The sequence below is a fragment of the Thunnus albacares genome, chromosome 22, assembly GCF_914725855.1.
Source record: "Thunnus albacares chromosome 22, fThuAlb1.1, whole genome shotgun sequence".
Classification (NCBI taxonomy): domain Eukaryota; kingdom Metazoa; phylum Chordata; class Actinopteri; order Scombriformes; family Scombridae; genus Thunnus; species Thunnus albacares.
This window is the reverse complement of record NC_058127.1, coordinates 2,142,612-2,162,158: the sequence shown is the minus strand read 5'-3', so window position 1 is coordinate 2,162,158 and position 19,547 is coordinate 2,142,612. Positions and strand designations below refer to the sequence as shown.

Below are 19,547 nucleotides of genomic sequence, written 5' to 3'. Positions count from 1 at the left end.
TGATGCTTCTCAGAGGACTCCAGTGTACAAGATGCTTTTATGTTTTGAATGAACATGAAATGGTACAAAATGTGTGCTGATGGATGTAAATCAAACTGTGAGTTTTGAAAGCCCAGATTCAGAAGCAGGTTTATTGCCAAGTTAGTGTATAAATACTGTACATACAATGAATTTGCTGAGGTGTGAAGTAAAAATACAGTAATGCAAAATAAAGATCATAAATAATGTAAAATAGAAATTTACAATATGATAAAGTGAACAGAGCTGTAACAGAGTTTTTTAAAAAAAAGTTTGAAAGTTAACAAATGGAAAGTTTATTGTTGTCAATGTTGTTGTTCCTGGAGCTGTGATCAAAATATCCCAAAATTTCCTCTAATTTTTCCATCTGTGGAAACCTCCTCCGTTTGCTATTTGCATTGTATTGTGATATAAAAAAAAAAAAACAAGGGTCAAAAATCCAGAAACATAATAATATATCAGTCAGAGAGACCAAACAACTACTTTTACTGCAATACTTTACATCAAGCTGATCATAATTATGTACTTTTAAAGAAGTAGGACTTTCCATGCAGGACTTTTACTTGTAATAGAGTGTTTTTACATTGCTGTATTTGTTCTTTTAATTAAAAAAACCCGATCTGAATATTTCTTCTACTACTCCTGCTTTCAGCGCCATCTTTGGTTCTCCTCTAGCGGCGTGTTTTCCCGCTTTTTTTCTCCCGTTAGTTTTGTTTCCAGCCGGACAGCATTTGTTGCCGCACCAGTACCCGGCAGGGACCAAACAGTACCCGCGCGGTGATGCTGCTGAGCTGGAGCACGATGGCGGCGGAGACCGACGACAGCCTCGGTAACATGTCCACAGCCGAGATGCTGAGAGGAATCATCTCCGAGAAACTGACGACAGCCGCGCAGGAAATCTTAGCGGTTGTTGAGAGAACCGTAGCCGGGTACGAGGAGGAGGCTTCGGGCTTCAGACAGGAGATCGACCGGCAGAGGAGACAGCTGGAGGTTCTCATGCAGCCTCAGGTCAAACTGGAGACAACAGGTCGGATCCTCTCTGTTGGTTGTTGTAAACACACAGTGGAGAAAACGGTTCATAAAGATGTAAATTTAACGGTGAAACCTGCTGTTTAACCGGTGATATCAGTGATATCAACTCGGCCTGCTGCTCACGTGCACAAGTCAAACAAACTTCTCACGGGCACGTTTTTATTGATAATTTGTCTGATTGGCAGAACAACTCCATGTCTGTGTTTATACAGAACAGCGAGGTGCAGCGTTCCCGCCTTGAACAGGCTGTGTCAAAGGGGATTCCTCCTCTTTTCTTCTTCTGTCTTGAGTCACATGAGATTGATGGATCGATTGTCATTAGCAGTGATGGTTGTTCAACAATGAAGACAACGACTCCCATGATCCCCCGCTGCTTCATGTGGGACCTCTTATTGTTTGGATTGAGAGACTCCTGGTGGCAGAGATGATATTCTGGATATTTAAAACCAGCAGTCAGGTGTCTGTAATCATTCCTCCTGTTCATACTGGATATTAAAAGATCCTTCAAATGTGTTTTCAATGGAAGTGATGGAGGATAAAATCCAGTGTGTCCACACAGTCATTTAAAAGTCTGTGTGAAGCTTCTATTCAGCTTCATCAGTCTGAGTTAGTCATATCAAGTGGATATCTGACACATTTACAGTCTTTTTAGCATCAAATTCCCTCTTTGTGTTTCCTCGGACAGTGTTTATGTTGAGCTGCAGGTGGAAGTATAGTAACAAAAAGAGGGACTTTGGCACTAAAAAGACTGTAACGTTGAAAGATATCTACTTGATTTGACTCATTTGGACGCTGAAGCTTCATATTAGCTTCAGATTAACTTTTAAATACATTTTTGCACAGAAGGAGGACTGTGGATTTTGTCCTCCATCACTTCCATTGTAAGGTCATTATGAAGGGATCTTCTAATGGTCAGTATGAACAGGAGGAATGATTACAGCAAGAAAAACAGCTTTCAGTGTTGTTTTTAGACGCACTTGAAAAGATTATGAACTCGTCCTTTAATGAATGCAGACAGTCAGAACATGTAAACTTGTACTTTTGTTAAATGAGTCATTATAACACTGGAAATTGTTATTTGTTATCAGCAGAAACTTCAGTACCAAGCATCCAATTTCAAATTTGAACAATTTAATATTGTGTTTCTATTATTTAACAAAGCAAACAGTTTTTACTAAGAAAAACACACTTTACTTTTTTAGTGAGAGTCAGTTATTTATGTTTTGCACTATTTGTTCTCCATATTCACAACATCTAACATTGTTACGTCTGACAATCATTGATTCATCCGCTGGTTCCTTTGTCTAAAGTAGTTCTTCTGTTGTTAATCTACTGTCTTGATCCTCGTTTTAATTCATCTCATTGTACAGATGATATGTGTTTATAATTCTGCACAGTTGACAAATAATCTCGAACTGTTCTTATTTGATCCAGACGACCATCAGCTGTTTCCTGTCTGTGAGCCGGTACCAGAGGAGGCGGCAGGAGGAGGTGAACTCCATGAAGAGGAAGAGCAGTACAAATATGAGCCCAGTACGTCTTTAAATCCACTTGAAGAGTTATCGGTAGCGCTTTTTCATTATCAGTATAACAGTTAATAAATTGTTATAAGCAGGTACAAACACTTGTTTCATCCTCTCTGTAAAACGTCCTAACAGTGAACCATTCAATACCTGCACATTACTCAGAAAACGTCCAGGAAATTAGTTTAAAATGATCAGACCTGTAAAGTAAATTGATTCCCAAATTTCTCTCTACTATAGTTGGTGCTGTTATCATAAATAAACACTAATTTTGTGGCGTAACAGAGAGCATTATAGCCATACAAGGAGGGATGTAAATGTAAAGGTTATTGATGCGTTCAGGTGTGGAGGACGGCGGGAGTCTCGGCCTCCTGCTCTGCTACACTGAGGATCAGACGGAGGAGGAACGAGAAGCGCGGAGCTCCACGCCGGACCAGGAACATCTCACACCGCTGGATTATGACACGGCATCAAGGTAACAACGCAGTTAACACTCAGCTGACCGCCTGTCTTCAGATTTCATTACTGCCCTGCGTACAGTTATTAGCATGCTAGCTAAGACAACAAACATGTTTCAAGAACTAATATACGGCAACTGTTGACATTGACAGGACGAAATCACCAAAACAACCACGTCCGGCGCTGATGACGTGTTTTCCTGTTACGTCCTCGTCAGAGACGCATCAGGACACGTTAACGTTTACATAATATATGAGGTCAAATGTGTCCCAGACCACCTCAGTAAGTGGTTTGAGTGATCCGATCACAAAGCGTCTTGGTGGTCGTTAAAACCAAGTGTAAACATGGTCTTAGTTAATCATTTTCAAGCAACAATGTCAAATATTGTCTGGTTTCAGTTTCTGCTTTTCTTCATCGTACATGATCTTCAAGTTTTAACTGTTTGTCGAAGGAAAACAAGAAAATGAAAGACGTCATGTTTGGCTTCGAGAGAATTGTAAATGGCATCTAATTTTATCTATTTTTAACTATTTTTTAAGATTTTATAAACTAAATGAAATCGATTAATTGAGAAAATAATCATTAGTTGCAGCGTTAATGAGCTTCACGAAGGATTTTTAATGCAGCGCTCTGGTACTGGTTCCCATGATGTTTTACTGGTGCCACCCAGTTATGACACAAGTCTACGGACGAGCGTCACAACTAGCTGATGTTTGTTTTTCAGGTCGGTGTCTCCCATAGTTCAGTCAGACAGGAGGAGCGCCGGCAGACGTCGGATCAGTGAACCGCAGGACCACGTAGACCTCAGGATCCGCATCCTGGAGGACTCTCAGATCAGTGTGCTGTCAAATAACGGTAAACATCGTAACATCCTGTATTGTTACTAATAAAACACCTTTCATCACTCAGATTAAACTCAACTGTTCTTCTGTAATTAGTTTCCTGTCTGTATCTGGATTCACGGACATGGACATTTTAACAGACATATTTTACATTTTAAATCCCCGACAAAAGGTCATGATGAAGTCGTTTGTATGTCAGTGTTTCAGAAATATCCGCTGCAGGAGCTGCAGTGTCCTCTGGGCCTGCAGGAGTCAGACTTCCTGGACCTGCTGAGGTCCACCTTCCCTCAGCTGGCTGCCGATCAACCGTTTGACATCTTCACCACCGATCACAGCAGGAAACTACAGCCGCTCAGAGTGGCAACGCTGACACCAGAGAAGATCTACAACAGGATCAGGTCCACTGGGTATTCAGCCCTCTACATCCGATTGAAGGTACCAGACTGGGTTCTGTTTGTGGTTTCTGGATGTACAAGTCTTTTAATCATAAAAACCCAAAATCACTAACTTGTCTAAGGCGTCTCAACAATCTGGAGCCTGTTCTTGTTGTCATGTTCTTGTTCAAAGGTCCTGTATTTGAGTTTTAGGGGTTTTATTAAAGAGTAAACTTTCAGGAACAAGAGGAACCGCCGGTTGGTGACAAAGAGCTTCGTCCACTGCAGACAGAAGACGCTGATCCTCCGTCTGACTCCATCACCATAACGACGAATGATAAAACCACCCTGTACACAAGGTACAGGGTTTCAGTTAGTTCTAGTGGGCTGCCGGCTAATCAGAACCGCTGTCTTATTCAGTTTTTAATCTTCGTCTTTCAGGTTATCGTCTCCCACGGTTCGGTCTGACAGGAAGAAGCGTGGCAGACGTCGGACCAGTGAACCTCAGGACCACGTAGACCTCAGGATCTGCATCCTTGAGGACTCTGAGATCAGTGTGCTGTCAACCAACGGTACATTTTAAAGAGCAACTTAACATCCGGTTTCAGTCGATTCATCCCTGCAGCCGCCAACACTCACAGAACATTGATGGATCCACCTTCGTTTCTGCGATTAATTAATCATGAAAATAACTGTTGGTTGCAGCTCTGATTGAATCAACTCTCTGGAACAAATGTCAACAAAATCTTATTGACAGAAAATGACAAGAAATATGAAAAAATATATTTGAATTGGTGAATATTTCTGTTTTCTGTCAGTTTTTAAGAAATAACCACTGCAGTCAGGTCAAGACTTCCCACCAACATCCAGAGATATTCAGTTTAGGGCTGCAACTAATGATATATATTGGTTAATCTGCCAATTATTTCCTTGATGAATCAATTTATCTTTATTTTTTATTCATAAAATATCAGAAAATGGTGAAAATGCCTGTTATAATTCTTAAAGCTCAAGATGACATCTTTAAACGTTTTGTTTTGTCACTTTACTGTCACATATGACACATTAAAACCTCAAATTCTCACATCTGAGAAGCTGCAACCACAGAATATTTTATATTTTTTCTTAAAAAATGACTAAAACAATAGTTGCCAGATATTTTCCATAGATCAACTGATCAATTAATTGACTAATTGTTGCAGCTCTAATTGAATTTGCTGTAATATAAGACAAGAAAAAGCAGCAAATGTTCCCTTTTGAGAAGCTGAAACGGAGATTATTTGATATTTTAAACGATTAATCTCTTTTGGTTAAAGCAGCCGTTCTTCAGACTATTTCAGTTTTTTTTTATTTCAACAGTTGAACATGATCTTACAGCGTATCTGGACCCTGACTGGATCAATAAATGGGTCTGTTTGTGTGTCAGTGTTTCGGAAATATCCGCTGCAGGAGCTGCAGTGTCCTCTCGGCCTGGACGAGTCAGACTTCCTGGACCTGCTGAGGTCCTCCTTCCCTCAGCTGGCTGCTGATCAACCGTTTGACGTCTTCACCACCAACCACAGCAGGAAACTACAGCCGCTCAGAGTGGACACGCTGACACCAGAGGAGATCTACGACAGGATCAGGTCCACTGGGTATTCAGCCCTCTACATCCGACTGAAGGTACAAATATAATCCCAACAACATCACTAGAGAGATGAGAACTCCAGCAACACTTGTAGTATGAAGAACAACTTTATTAGTCGACCGGCGCGTTTCAGCTTGTGGCCTTCATCAGGGTCATCATAAAACACATTACAAACAACATTTAAATAAAGTAAGTTGGGTATGAAAAAAAGGTAAAAAAAATATATATATATATAAAAGTCTACTAATCATATACATCCAGACACATATCAGCCAATGGGACGTCTACAAAGATGGATTGGATATATGGTCATGTGGCTTTAGGCCAATCGTTGTCCTAGAAGGGACATGGGTGACACCATATTTGGTCCATTAATTAGAAAGGTGCAACTAGGGGGTGGTACTTGGACACTCCCTTTGCCTCTGTTAACCTTGGACAACGATTGGCCTGAAGCCACATGACCATATATTCAACCCATCCAGACACACATCAGCCAATGGGGCATCTACAAAGATGGGTTGGATATATAGTCATGTGGCTTGGAGTGTCCAAGTACCACCCCCTAGTTGCACCTTTCTAGTTAATGGACCAAATATGGTGTCACCCATGTCCCTTCTTGGACAACAACTGGCCTGAAGCCACATGACCATATATCCAACCCATCTTTGTAGACGTCCCATTGGCTGATATGTGTCTGGATGTATATGATTGGTTGTCGTTTATATTTTTTTTAACTTTTTTTTTTTTACCTTTTTTCATACCCAACTTACTTTAGTTAAATGTTGTTTGTAATGTGTTTTATGATGACCCTGATGAAGACCACAAGCAGAAATGCGTCGGTCAACTAATAAAGTTGTTCTTCATACTACAAGTGTTATTGGAGTTCTCATCTATCTTCTCCGGGCACCTCGGAAGTAGGTGAAGTTGTGCCAGAGACCTTCACTCTGCATCCCCAACAACATCACTTACATGAATTCACTGTGTGAAAAAGTGATATAATTTGGTGTTTGTGCTGTGATCCATTTCCTTAAAGACTAAACATCTAACATCTGTACTTCAGCGTCTGCAGTCCACTGATGAAGAGCTTCAGCCATCACAGAGAGACGCTGCTGATCCTCAAACCGGCAACACGAGGTGCTTCAACCAGTCGACTGATGCTGTAAAACAAGAGATCAGTTATTCGATAATAGATTCAGCAAACCATTCATCTTTACTGCTTTATTCTGTCATTAACCGGCTTCCTGTCCTCCACGTTCCAGGTTATCGTCTCCCAGAGTTCAGTCTGACAGAAGGAGCGCCCACAGGCGTCGGACCAGCGAACCACAGAACCATGTAGATCTCAGGATCCGCATCCTGGAGGACTCTCAGATCAGTGTGCTGTCCACCAACGGTACATTTAAAGAGTTTATTCTGTGTTGAGATGTTCCCTCAACTACAAACCATCCAATCAGAACACAACATGAAGTAATGCAGAATACACAGGTTTCATAAGCACCAGATAAATGTTTACATGGTAGAGCTTTAATTCAACAGAGTAGGAGGAGGAGCTACCAGGGAAAATAGTCAAATAATACAGCAGCAAATAAAACAATCGCTCTAGATAACTGGCTTCAAATCATCAGAACACTCATGAGATGGAAAGACTGACTTTCCTCTTACAATCAGAAATGATTTCAACATTAATAATTAGGAAGGTGGCTGCTGGTTTCTCTGTCTTATTACAGCACAGCGAGTCCACGACTGCAACTAACGATTGTTTTCATGATCGATTCATCTACAGCTTTATTTTCTCAACTAGTCAATTATCCTTTATTATCATATATCCTCTTATTTATAAAATGACAGTAACTTGTCAAAAATGTCCATCCCAAGTTTTCAGAATCTGTGTCCAAAACTCAAAGATAATTAGTTTATTATTAATGTTGTCATCTGCACATCTGTGAACCAATAAAGGCAAAAAGTCAAAAAAAAGAATTGTTTCCTGTCAATCGACTAGTCTCTAGCGGTGTAAAAACCACCCAGTACTCTGCCAGAATATCTATCAAAGAGCGAAGAATGATTGGTGACCAGCATGAATCAGCTGGTCTGACTAATGAATGTTTCTCTGTTTGTGTGTCAGTGTTTCAGAAATATCCGCTGCAGGAGCTGCAGTGTCCTCTGGGCCTGCAGGAGTCAGACTTCCTGGACCTGCTGAGGTCCACCTTCCCTCAGCTGGCTGCCGATCGACCGTTTGACATCTTCACGTGTGACAGAGCCAAGCGGCTGCAGCCTCTAACAGTAAAGACGTTGACGCCGGAGGAGATCGACAGAACCATCAGGTCGACCGGAGCAGGAACCTCAGCGCTCTACATCCGACTGAAGGTACCAGACTGGACTCGTAGCGTAGCAACCAGGTTACATGGCTGTCTCTGTGTCTCTCCTCTGCTCCGCTCTGTGTCTTGGATGTATAAAGAGCAGCAGGTCTGTGTGTGTGTGTGTTGACAAAGGGCAGGGCTGAACTACACACACACAGAGCAGAGAGGCCACAGCGGACAGGATGAAGCTCTAAATCTGGCAATGGAGCACCTCCCTGCAGGGTTGTGAGGGGGTGTGGGTGTGTTTATTTGTGCTGTAGAATGTAACTGCCGTCAATGAATCAATCCCATCAGGACAGCAAGACCTGAGAAAAGCTTCTCAAATGTGCCGTCATTTAGTCAAATAGTCTCAATTTAAAGTCATCTCAGAATCAGCTGTTAGCAGTGTAACATGATGTTCAGACAACTCTCACTGATCACTGTGATGATTCTCAGGCAGGTTCTGAGGCCTGTTTTTTTTTTTTGAGTATTTATGGAGGTTTATTGGTGATAATGAATGAGTTTTAGTCCTAAAATATCACTTTTTGTCAGTCAGAATCTTTCTGACGCATCAGCGTTTAGTTTGTTAATCATAAACACTGTGTGAGCATCACTGGTTTTGGTGGAAACATCATTTAAGATTTAAATTCTTCTTTCAGGAACAGGTGGAGCTGAAAAAGAGTCAGAAAGACGACGCTGCTGGAGATTCTCCGTCCACCACTGATGAAAGCAGACTGTTGACAAAGTAAGTCAGAAACAAAAAGTTGGTGGTTAAATCATTTTCTGTTATTAACCTGCTTCCAATCTCCGTCTTTCAGGTCAGTTCCTCTCACAGTTCAGTCTGACAGGAAGAGCGCCGCCAGACGTCGGATCAGTGAACTGCAGGACCACATAGACCTCAGGATCCGCATCCTGGAGGACTCTCAGATCACTGTGCTGTCAACCGCCGGTACATTTAAAGCGGCCATATTATAAAACATTCTGCTTTAAGTGATGTTCTGTTATGTATATCTTGTTCTGATGTTGGATGTTAAACATGGTCAAAGTTACAAAACTTGAAGTGAACGTATGTTGAAATGCTGCCTGCAAGTCAGAAGTCAGGGCTTCAACCTGCTCTGAGCGCTTCGGTTTTTTTTTGTCTACCTCGCTGGCGAGCTGACATCGTTGCTAAGGTGTTTCCATGTGTTGTTCACGTTGTCCTCCATGGTGATCTTACAGTAACGTGTTTTGTTTCTCTGTTTGTGTGTCAGTGTTTCAGAAATATCCGCTGCGGGAGCTGCAGTGTCCTCTCGGCCTGCAGGAGTCAGACTTCCTGGACCTGCTGAGGTCCACCTTCCCTCAGCTGGCTGCCCATCAACCGTTTGACGTCTTCACCACCGATCACAGCAGGAAACTACAGCCGCTCAGAGTGGCGACGCTGACACCAGAGGAGATCTACAACAAGATCAGGTCCACAGGACAAGCCCTGTACATCCGACTGAAGGTACACTGTGTGATTTTGTTTTGTTTTTGTCTGAAACACATTTACAGTAATAATTTGTACTATAAATCCATGGAATCCTTTATTCCCCTGAAGTAAAAATCTGGTGAAATTTCTTCGTTCTTTTCTTCCATCCTAAAAAGTTGCATGATGTATTTCAGTTTTTGTGCTCTCAGCTGTTTTATGAAAGATTGCGTCTCTGCTTTTGTTGGAAATAGGATTTGGGAACAAAACTCTTGTTCCAGAAACAAGAGGAAACTCATCACCTGCAGAGGAAAACAGATTCTCCATCAACTTCTGATCAAACCAGCCTGAACACAAAGTAAGTCCAGAATGTTTCAAGACATCAGACTTGTTTCACAGAAAACACCCATAAAGTTGATCCCTTCTTGCAGTAGAATAAATATAAATGCATAGCTGACTTTTATGGACTTGACATGAATACATGTGTGTCAATAAACTCTTCATTTATGTTCCAAGTTCCCATGACATCCATGTTCAACAAAGCGAAGAAGACATGGAGACAGAGGAAGCTGATGATGATGATTATTCTACAAGATTAGAGCCAGCGAAAGGCTTTCTAGTTCTTTCTGAGAGCGAAGGGGACAGAGACGACGACTGGGAGAAGATCTCAGAGAAGACGAAGCGACGAGTCAAACGTTCAGGAGTCAAAACAAACCGCAGGAAGCTGATCCAGTCGTCTATGGAAGAGTTGGTTGAGAAGAGCGACGCTCTTCTGTCCTGTACAGTCTGCAGAGTCCTGCGCGGGTCGTTGAACATGTTGATAAAACACGCCTGGAGTCACGTGAACGATCCACAGGGAGTTTGTGGAGTGTGCGGAGAACATTCAGAGTCTGCAGAGGAGCTGAGGAGTCACCTGCAAAGCCACCAGAAAACTCACAGCTGCAACATCTGCGAGATGTATTTCATCTCCGCCAGCGGCCTCAAGGGACACATGGCTCGACACAGAAGAGAGAAAACGTACGAGTGTAAGATTTGCCGTAAAGAGTTCTTCCAAAAGTCGGCGCTGAAGAATCACAGTTGGGTCCACGTGGAGGATAAACCTCACAAATGTGACTTTTGCGAGAAATCATTCGTCTCTAACTTAAACCTCAAAGTTCACATGACCAAACACACTGGCGAGAAGCCGTATCACTGCAGCGTCTGCAATAAATCTGTTCGCAGCTTTGAAAGTCTGTCCCAGCACATGAGGAGGCACTCGGGTCACACGGTCCAAGAGAGAACGTACGAGTGCGACATCTGCAGAAGAAAGTTTCATACAAAACATCAGCAACAAGCTCACCTGAAATACCACTCCAGAGAGAAGCCGCATGCTTGCAGCAAATGCAGCAAACAGTTTTTCGCCAAGGCCAGTCTGGTGACTCACATGAGGATCCACACCGGAGAGAAGCCCTACAAGTGCCCTGTATGTGACATGGCCTTCAGTCAGAGCCACTGCGTGAAAAGACACATGAAGACCCACCTGGTGGAAGAAAACGTCTGGATGAAGGATTAATGTTACTGAATGTTTCAGGAGATTTCACATGATCACAGCTTCTGTTTGCACAAATTGTTTTGTTGTTAAATATGATTCATTTGTACCTTGGTGCCTGAAGCAACTTGAAAGACAAGGCTGTTCTATTTGTCTCTCAATACTTTCCTTTCCTACTTGGTCTGTGTCTCTCAGCTCCAAATCCGTTTGTTCCTACTGAAAAACCTTTAAAAACAGCTCAAAAATATATAGTTTTATTTTTAAAGATGAACCTGCAATCAGGTTTACCAGTGTCCAAGCACCCAACATAACCAAACGTTCACTGACCCAGGTTGATTCGTTTTAGTACATTTTATATAAAAAAAAGCTTGTTAAAATTACTGTTTAAAAGATTTAGGTGGGAGCGTTTTTAAAGTAAAAGTCTGGTGATATTCTATATCATATAAATCTCTCAATACGTTGCTCCTTCTCTACTGTCTGTGGCTCTTAACTCCAAGCCCATTGGTTCCTACTGATACATTTAAAAAAAGCAGCAGTTTAAACTAGACCTGCGAGTAGATAGACTGAGGTCCAAGCCCATGACAAAACTCCGAACCAAAAGCTCACTGTACCCGGGTTGGTTGGGAAGCTGAAGGCATGGTTAGTATAAAGTTACTGAAACAGGAGGAAATCGTGCATTTGTTGGGGACTACTTTTTCGCTGCGGGTGGATCCACATTTGATGCTCTAGTCAGTACCTTTGTCAGAATTTTGTGATAGTTGAGTAATTGTTTTAGTCATTTTTAAGGCAAGTATTTGTTTGACACTTTTTAACAAAGAGCTTTACATAAAACAGAAAGGACAAGATATAAAAGGAGAATAAAATTTTAAGAAATTGGAAAATACCAAACATTCACTCGTTACAGCTTCTCAGTTGTGATGGTTTCCTGCTGTTCATTGATTTTATGTGAATTGTAAATTGATATTTTTGGGGGATATGGACTGTTGATCAGGCAAAACAGGCTACTTTAAGATAAACTTGGGTTTTAGGTAATTGTATCAGTTTTTTAATATTATCTGACAGATTGAACAATTAACTGTAAAAAAAACATACGGATAACGAAAAGGAAGGAACATGTCGTCCGGTGCAGGGCTGTGTCCCCTTGGTGTGTTTTCAAAGGTTTTTGGACAATAATGGAGCTCTATACTACTCACCTACTACTTAGCCCTTTGTATTCCCTAAAGAACATAGGCCAATGACGAAAGCTCTCCATCCTCTCTGGTCTTGTGCCCTTCGATCCAGTTGTTGCCTCTCAGCCTTAATCTCCAGCTGGTTCTAGGTCTTCCTCTGTTTCTCCCACCTTGTGGGTTCTATTTTAGTGCCTGTTTGGTGATTTATTGATTGATTGATTGTGTCTTCTGAGTGTCCGGCCAATCCAGCTCCACTTCCTCCTCATAATTTGAAGTTCTAATGGTTTTTGCTGGGTGCACTCCCACAGGTTGGAGTCGGTGATGGTATCTGGCCAGTAGACTCCCAGGAGGCGTCGGAAGCAGCTGCTGATGAATGTGTGTAGTTTGTTGAGTATGTTGTTGGTGATTTGTTTCTGATCCATACAACAGAACAGATTTGACGTTTGAAAGTTAAATGTTTTCAGTTTGGTTTTAAGTGCTAGGTTTTTTGTTCTCCAGGTGTTATTTAGGATGTTGAATACTTGCTTTTCCCATTCCAGTTGGACATCTTCCTCCGTCCACAGTAATTATACTCCCAAGCTACGTAAAACCGTCTACCTCCTCTAGTTGACTATGATCATGGCTGCATTTTTCTTGCCTTGAGTTTTTGGTAGGTTGATCTTGAGTCCAAGCGTAGCAACAGTTCTTTGTAGTTTGTGTGATTTGTCTTGCATCTGTTAGTCGGTGTGTCATCAGCAGAATCTGGATCCTGTAGCTGTTCAGCCGGGCTCCACTGTATGCTGGTTCTGCTGTTGTTGGTTTCTTGGTTCATGGTCAAGTCTATGAGTCTAGTGGATTTGTCTTTTTTCTCTCTACCACTTCTTCATGTCTCCTTCTATATGGTTTTCAGACCTTTTCACATCTCCAGTGATCTTTGGGATTCTGTTTCTTGGTCATGTAGAGCTTCAAACCGGTTCTGTAATGTGACCTGGAATAGTTTCAATGTGCCTATTTCTTAAAATTGCTGTATGTTAAATTTGACTCTTCCTTCTCTGGGATTCATGCATTTGATGGTCTGACCCAGCGTCAGCTCCCCTTTTCACTCTGACATCCAGCAGGGAGTACCTAAACTGGTTGATGCAGATGTGGTCAATCTGACTTTTGGTTGTGTGGTTAGCGGAAACCCATGTTGCTTTATGGACATCCTTGAATGGGAAAACTGAACCTCCAATAACCTAGTTGTTGTCTGCACAAATTGCTGCAAATCTTTCTCCATTTTCATTCATTGTACCAAGCCCCTACTTTCCTATTATCAGCTCCTAACCGTTGTTGTTTCTCTCTGTCTTCCATTAAAGTCATGATGGCCTTTACTTTCTTGGTCTGGAGTCTCAGATGTAGTTGGTTGTAGAAGTGGTCCTTGGTTTCATCTGCGTCGTTGATGGGGGCGTAGCATTGTACGATTTTAAAGGTTTATTTTCTTATGCGTAGTATAAAATTTTGCTGTAATGAGTAATTAATTAATGTAATTGAGTTGATGATTTCCCAGCTGATGAGGTCCCTCTGGGCCTCTTTGAATAGCATGAACCCTAATCTCTCTGTATGTGGTGAAGAGTCATCTGGGTGCCCTGAGTACAATATGGACTCACCACTGGCCAGTTTAACCTGCTCTGACTGGAGACATCTGGTTTCACACAGATCCAGGAGAGATATTCTGCACCTCCTCAACTCCTCCGTTATTACTGCTGTCTTTCCTCTTGCATACATGTTCCTGACGGTCCGTGTTGCAATGCTGATGGATCGTCTAGGTGTTAGAAGATCCAGACGCACGGTTTTCCATGTACATCATCATTTTCTCTTTAGCCTGGAAACTGAAGAGTCTTCCTTTCCAAGGCTTTGGGAATTCTTGGTTTTCATCAACGTTTCTGTAGCATGAATGTTTTTTATGGGTTGGGGTTGCTACCCTCAAGCCCAACCTTCCACCATTTCTGGTTTAAGGTGTGTTTTGGAATTGAATTGTTAGACCCCTCTCCTAACCTGTTGTCTTCCAGGTAATGGATTACAGTCACATAACGCACAAAACCAGACAGATTTAGGGTTGTGTACAAGCTGTCTCAGCACATCAAGTCCAACCAACTCCTGCTACTATGTAATGAAAGCTGCAACCACTACAACAGTGTATCTACTGCAAACATTTCATACCGGCAGCATGAGACAGAATGGAGCTCTATGACACAGACAATATGATATATCAGGCTTTTATACACACAAACAATACTTGTGGATAATAAGTAGATCAATTAATTGTTGATTCTGGTATTTTCATGACTAAAATTGATTGTTGAAAATAAGAAAAACAGAAAATCACCAGACTTTAAGCGCACATGATCCAGGAATTATGTGTTTTAGCAGGAATGTCAGATGGACTGTAGCCATCAAAAATGTCCGAAAAGTGTAAAAATTTTTTGTTCTTGACTCAGTTTCAACACTGAGCTCTGACTATGTGGGGCCCCAAGAAAAGAAAAATGCTGATTATTGGAATTTTATTGAATCCTCACAAGTCACAAGATGAAGGAAAACAAATTATGGTTAAGTAGGTTGTTACATGTTGGGCTGTTTGAGTTAAATATTGATGCACCTTTCATGAGATGTTTCAGGTCAGAGTGATTAACAGTAAATACATATATCACAAAGGTGTAAAACTTCCTGGTGTTCAGGCTTTTTTGTGTTTATCTACAGCAAAGATGTTGCCATCAAGAACACAGCAATGCATCAAAACTGATAAATGTTGTCATATGTTGACTGAAAAGAAGTTTATTATTGGTTGAGCTCAAGTACAAGAGGTTACATCTCTGTATTTTTTGGAAAACAACTTATGATTTTTACATGATATGAAGTTTTTTCTAGTTATGATTTTAGAGTTTATTCATCTTTTTTTTTTTTTTTACCTTTGATCACAACTATTGCTACTGCAAGTTTTTTGTTTTTTTTTGCTTTTATCAGTGTCATTATTTGAATGAAGTTCTGATCATTTTGAAAACACATGAAAGCTGTTCCTGCGTTTTGTTGAATGGAGTTTTTATACTGTAAATAAAAGTTGTGTTGAGTTGCTGGTTGACATCTCCAACTGCCTGTCCATGTTGCGTTTGGTTATTTTCATGTTCAGATTGAATTTGTTATTTTTTGTACTTCATTATTCTACCACGATCAAAAGCTTGAGCGCATCAACAATATAAACATAATATAACTACAGAGTAAGAAGTTACTTGGTCAAAGGTCACAAATCTTTATCAATTATCTCTTTATTCTTGGGGTCAAGAAGGAAAGTTGAGCTTTAGTTTTTGGTTGATATGGATTACCCATAATTTTAAAAATGATGTCAAAGTGAATAAAATGTCTGCAAATTAATCTGAAACACATTTTTCATAAGATCATTACATTTTGTAATGATCTTTTTTGTAAAGTAGTTTTCATCATTAGTGGCAGACTGTCATTCACAACCTGGATTCAAATTTCCAACCTAAAAATCTGTTTGTTTGGCTGCACTGGAAACAGAAACATCTGTTATATTTCTTGCAGCAGCATGTCGCTGCCAACAATTTGCTTAGTTTCTCATTTTAATGAGAAACTTCTCATTTTAAACAAGAAACTTTTCATGTTATAATAAGATCGTTTTAATTTTATTCTGAAATATTTCTTATTACTAGGTGTGAGGGTCTTCTGTGGGGGTGAAATGGGATTGGAAAATCAAGACTAATTCATATTAATCACATCTTATACCAGCGGTATTTCACCAAAAATCAAAGATAAGAGAAAAATTCCAAAAACTGAAAACAGATTTGTGTATCAGAACTTTGTTTTTTCTTCTTTCCTCTCCCATTAATCATCTCACCACCCCTCAGATTTATCTGCTGACCCTTTGGAGGGGCCCGACCCCTAGGTTGGGAACCACTGGACTAAACTAGCTAACTGTATATAAAGTAGTGTAAACTAGCTCCACCTCCAGCAGCTACAACAGTAACATGCTGCTCTAACACTGATGCTTCACTATTAATAATCTAATGATGTCATATATAATAATATATCAGTCAGAGGGACCAAACCACTACTTTTACTGCAATACTTTAACTACATCAAGCTCATAATACTTATGTACTTTTACTGTAGTAGTATTCAGTTTCTGCATTTTACTCATGCTTATATTCTTGTATTTATTTTTCTTATGTTACCTTTATTCTCATGTTTATGCCATGTATTTTTTTATTTTGTCTTTCACTGTAAAGCACATTGAGCTTACTTGTAATGTAATGTGCTTTATAAATAAAAACTGTTGTATTTTATAGTGTCTCTGAGGAAAAGTGAAGGAACGACTGTTTTTGTTTCTCTCCGGACAGTATTAGCGGCTGTACCTGTAACCCGGAACAGCACCGTCTGCGGGTGAAGGTGCGGAGCTGCTCTGCATAAAAACACACCTTTAAAACCCCGAATTAAACCATGTTTTACTGGATGAAGAGGAACGCAGGTAACTCCGAGACCCTCGACAGCCTCGGTAACATGTCTAAAGCGGAGATACTGAGAGGAATCATCTCCGAGAAACTGACCACAGCCGCGCAGGAAATCTTAGCGGTTGTTGAGAGAACCGTAGCCGGGTACGAGGAGGAGGCTTCGGGCTTCAGACGGGAGATCGACCGGCAGAGGAGACAGCTGGAGGTTCTCCTGCAGCCTCAGGTCAAACTGGAGAGAAGAGGTCAGTGTCAAAATTAATTAACATTAAGTCACAAACATTCTGTTTGTATTTTAAGTTGCGGGTTGTTGAACCTCGTTTAAAAAAACGTCAATTTAAAGTTTATTCGCTCGCTGACAAACCTGCAGACATCTGAGAACATAAAGTAAACACTTCCACACATGTTCATGATGTTATTTACGCTTCGGCATGACTCCACATGCCAAAAAATATACCGAGTTTTGTAAATTCAGTGTTTACTGTCAGCTTCATAATAACTTTGCAGGACTTTAACTGCAGTTATCGAATTTTCTCGCGTGATTTGTGTCAATCTCATCAATTTACCGAAATCCTACGTGAATTTTTTTTGTGTGTGTGTGTGTGTTCTTTATTTTGGTTAAAAAATGTGAAGCCCGGATCCCAGATCTAGACGACGATGTGGTTGTTGTGACTGAGGAAGATGATGATGATGATGATGAAGAGGAGAAGCACAAACAGCAACCAGGTACAGTATGTCATCACAGTTCTCTCTTTAAATGTGTTAGAAAAATTAGAAAAATATGACATTATTATTAATACATATATAACATTTATAATGTTAATAAGGTTTACCATGCAGGATTTTCCTCAGACAACATTAATCTCAATCATCACTTATGATCCACTAGACGTGTGTGTCTATTTATTTGCAGAGAATCTGCTCTCTGCCTGTATTTTCTTATTATTTTGCCGTGTTCGGACGTTTCTGGGCGTCGACCTTTGGCCGGTGGGTGTGTCGCCTCTAGCCAATAACAGCACAGGGTGTGAGGTCGGGACTTGCAGCCTAGCAACCAGATTACTGCTCTCTGTCTCTGTGTCATGGATGTGGGCGGAGCTACACAGAGCAGAGAGGCCACGGCGGACATGATGAAGCTCGCTCGACCACCACTGCTCTCTCTCTGGAGCCAGGGACAAATCTTTCATAGTGTACCTTTAATTAGAATTATTCAAAATAAAACAAAGATACAGAGATAACCCTTTTTTGTTTTTTTCATTTCTTATTCTAACAGCAGCAATGATACTTATTTATTGAGTTTTAGGTTAAAAACATTTTGTCGTATTTTCTGACGTTTTTATAAGCTTTTATATTTAATAAATGTGTAGCTGTGCTTTTTAAAAAGTTTTTTAAATATTTAGAAATATGAGAAAAATTAAATGAACAAAAATGAATAAACATACTAAGACATTGACATATTAATGCAGAGCTGAAATTATTAATTATTAGTCATATTTATCAATAAGTTGATTAGTTTTCTCTTATTTTTTTAACAAAAAGAAAGAAAATATTTTCTGGTCTTTATATGATAATAAACTAAATGTATCTGCCAGTTTTCACTTTATAGACTAAACTGATGAATAGAGATAATAAATCTGAATCTGAAGACATAATGAATCAGTTGCTTTTCATTCTACCAGTAAATCTTCTTGACTCTGAGTTTTGTTTACTGGAGTTAATCATGACCTCTGATTGAAGGATATAAAAATGTACCGTTTTATCAAATTATGACAAAAAAGGCCAAATTCAGCCGTCGTACATCCAAAAATAAACTCTCAGCGCTCAACAGAACGTGGTTTTTGTGATTTGTTTGTGTGCAGGTGTGCAGGATGACACGGGGAGTCTGGGCCTGATGTGGTATGATGATGATGATGAAGAGGAGGGTGAGGACGAAGAGGAGCGGCTGTCTTTACGACCGGCGACGAGCTCCAGACAGAGACGAGAAGACCTGAAGGACCCGGATTATCAGATACCATCAAGGTTACGAATCACACAACAGCAGAGCTGCAACTACCGATCGTTTTCATTATTGATTAATTGATTTGTTGTTTGGTGCAGAAAATGTTTTCTTTTTTTGTCCACAAATCAAAGATGTTCAGTTTACTGTCAGAGAGACTAAAGAAACCAGAAAATATTCACATTTAAGGAGCTGAATCAGAGAATTTAGACTCAAAGCAACTAATCGATAGTTGATAATTAATCTTCTGTCTCACTAGATGTAACATAAAGAGACATTTCCAGCTCTATATTTATATTCTGGGGCTCTACTAGAATATCTTTACATGATTTCCAGTTAAAAACTCCTCATTTCTCTTCTACTGGTCCTTTCTGCAGCTCTGATGTGTTGTTGATGGATCCTCACTTCAACCAGTCAGAAGCTCAGAACTGCTCTGTTATTTGTTATGAACCTGCTGCTCGTCTTCGTCTTTCAGGTCTTTTTCTCCCAGAGTTCGGTCTGAAAGGAGGAAACCCGGCAGACCTCGGATCAGTGAACCGCAGAACCGCGTAGACCTCAGGATCCGCATCCTGGAGGACTCACAGACTGATGTGCTCTCCAAAAGAGGTACGAGTCAAGAACCCTACTGCACTGTCCTCTAACAGAACATCACGACTACTGAAGCTCAGAATGATGTTTGGAAGTTGATTATTTTCATTTCTTGACAAAACATTTGGTCTGTAAGAAA

The 19,547-nt window shown here is 40.5% G+C and overlaps 1 protein-coding gene across 3 annotated transcripts in view; it reads left to right on the top strand.

Annotated features, from left to right (window-relative positions):
* Positions 1 to 651: 651 nt before the first annotated feature.
* The window catches only part of LOC122974068, a 25,544-nt gene continuing 6,648 nt past the window's right edge, over positions 652 to 19,547 (top strand). Inside the window, exons 1-16 of one of the 3 annotated variants that reach the window (XM_044341922.1) lie at positions 697 to 1,045; positions 2,485 to 2,583; positions 2,916 to 3,048; positions 3,757 to 3,887; positions 4,074 to 4,309; positions 4,489 to 4,607; positions 4,690 to 4,820; positions 5,675 to 5,910; positions 6,909 to 7,009; positions 7,135 to 7,265; positions 7,995 to 8,236; positions 8,868 to 8,953; positions 9,027 to 9,157; positions 9,459 to 9,691; positions 9,907 to 10,010; positions 10,169 to 15,457. In XM_044341922.1, the coding sequence (XP_044197857.1) occupies positions 799 to 1,045; positions 2,485 to 2,583; positions 2,916 to 3,048; positions 3,757 to 3,887; positions 4,074 to 4,309; positions 4,489 to 4,607; positions 4,690 to 4,820; positions 5,675 to 5,910; positions 6,909 to 7,009; positions 7,135 to 7,265; positions 7,995 to 8,236; positions 8,868 to 8,953; positions 9,027 to 9,157; positions 9,459 to 9,691; positions 9,907 to 10,010; positions 10,169 to 11,204 (3,396 nt within the window). In that variant the 5' untranslated portion in view covers positions 697 to 798 and the 3' untranslated portion in view covers positions 11,205 to 15,457. Of the gene's footprint in view, positions 1,046 to 2,484; positions 2,584 to 2,915; positions 3,049 to 3,756; positions 3,888 to 4,073; positions 4,310 to 4,488; positions 4,608 to 4,689; positions 4,821 to 5,674; positions 5,911 to 6,908; positions 7,010 to 7,134; positions 7,266 to 7,994; positions 8,237 to 8,867; positions 8,954 to 9,026; positions 9,158 to 9,458; positions 9,692 to 9,906; positions 10,011 to 10,168; positions 15,458 to 19,547 lie in introns of those variants that run through there. The other 2 variants (XM_044341919.1, XM_044341921.1) reach the window with 2 other exon arrangements.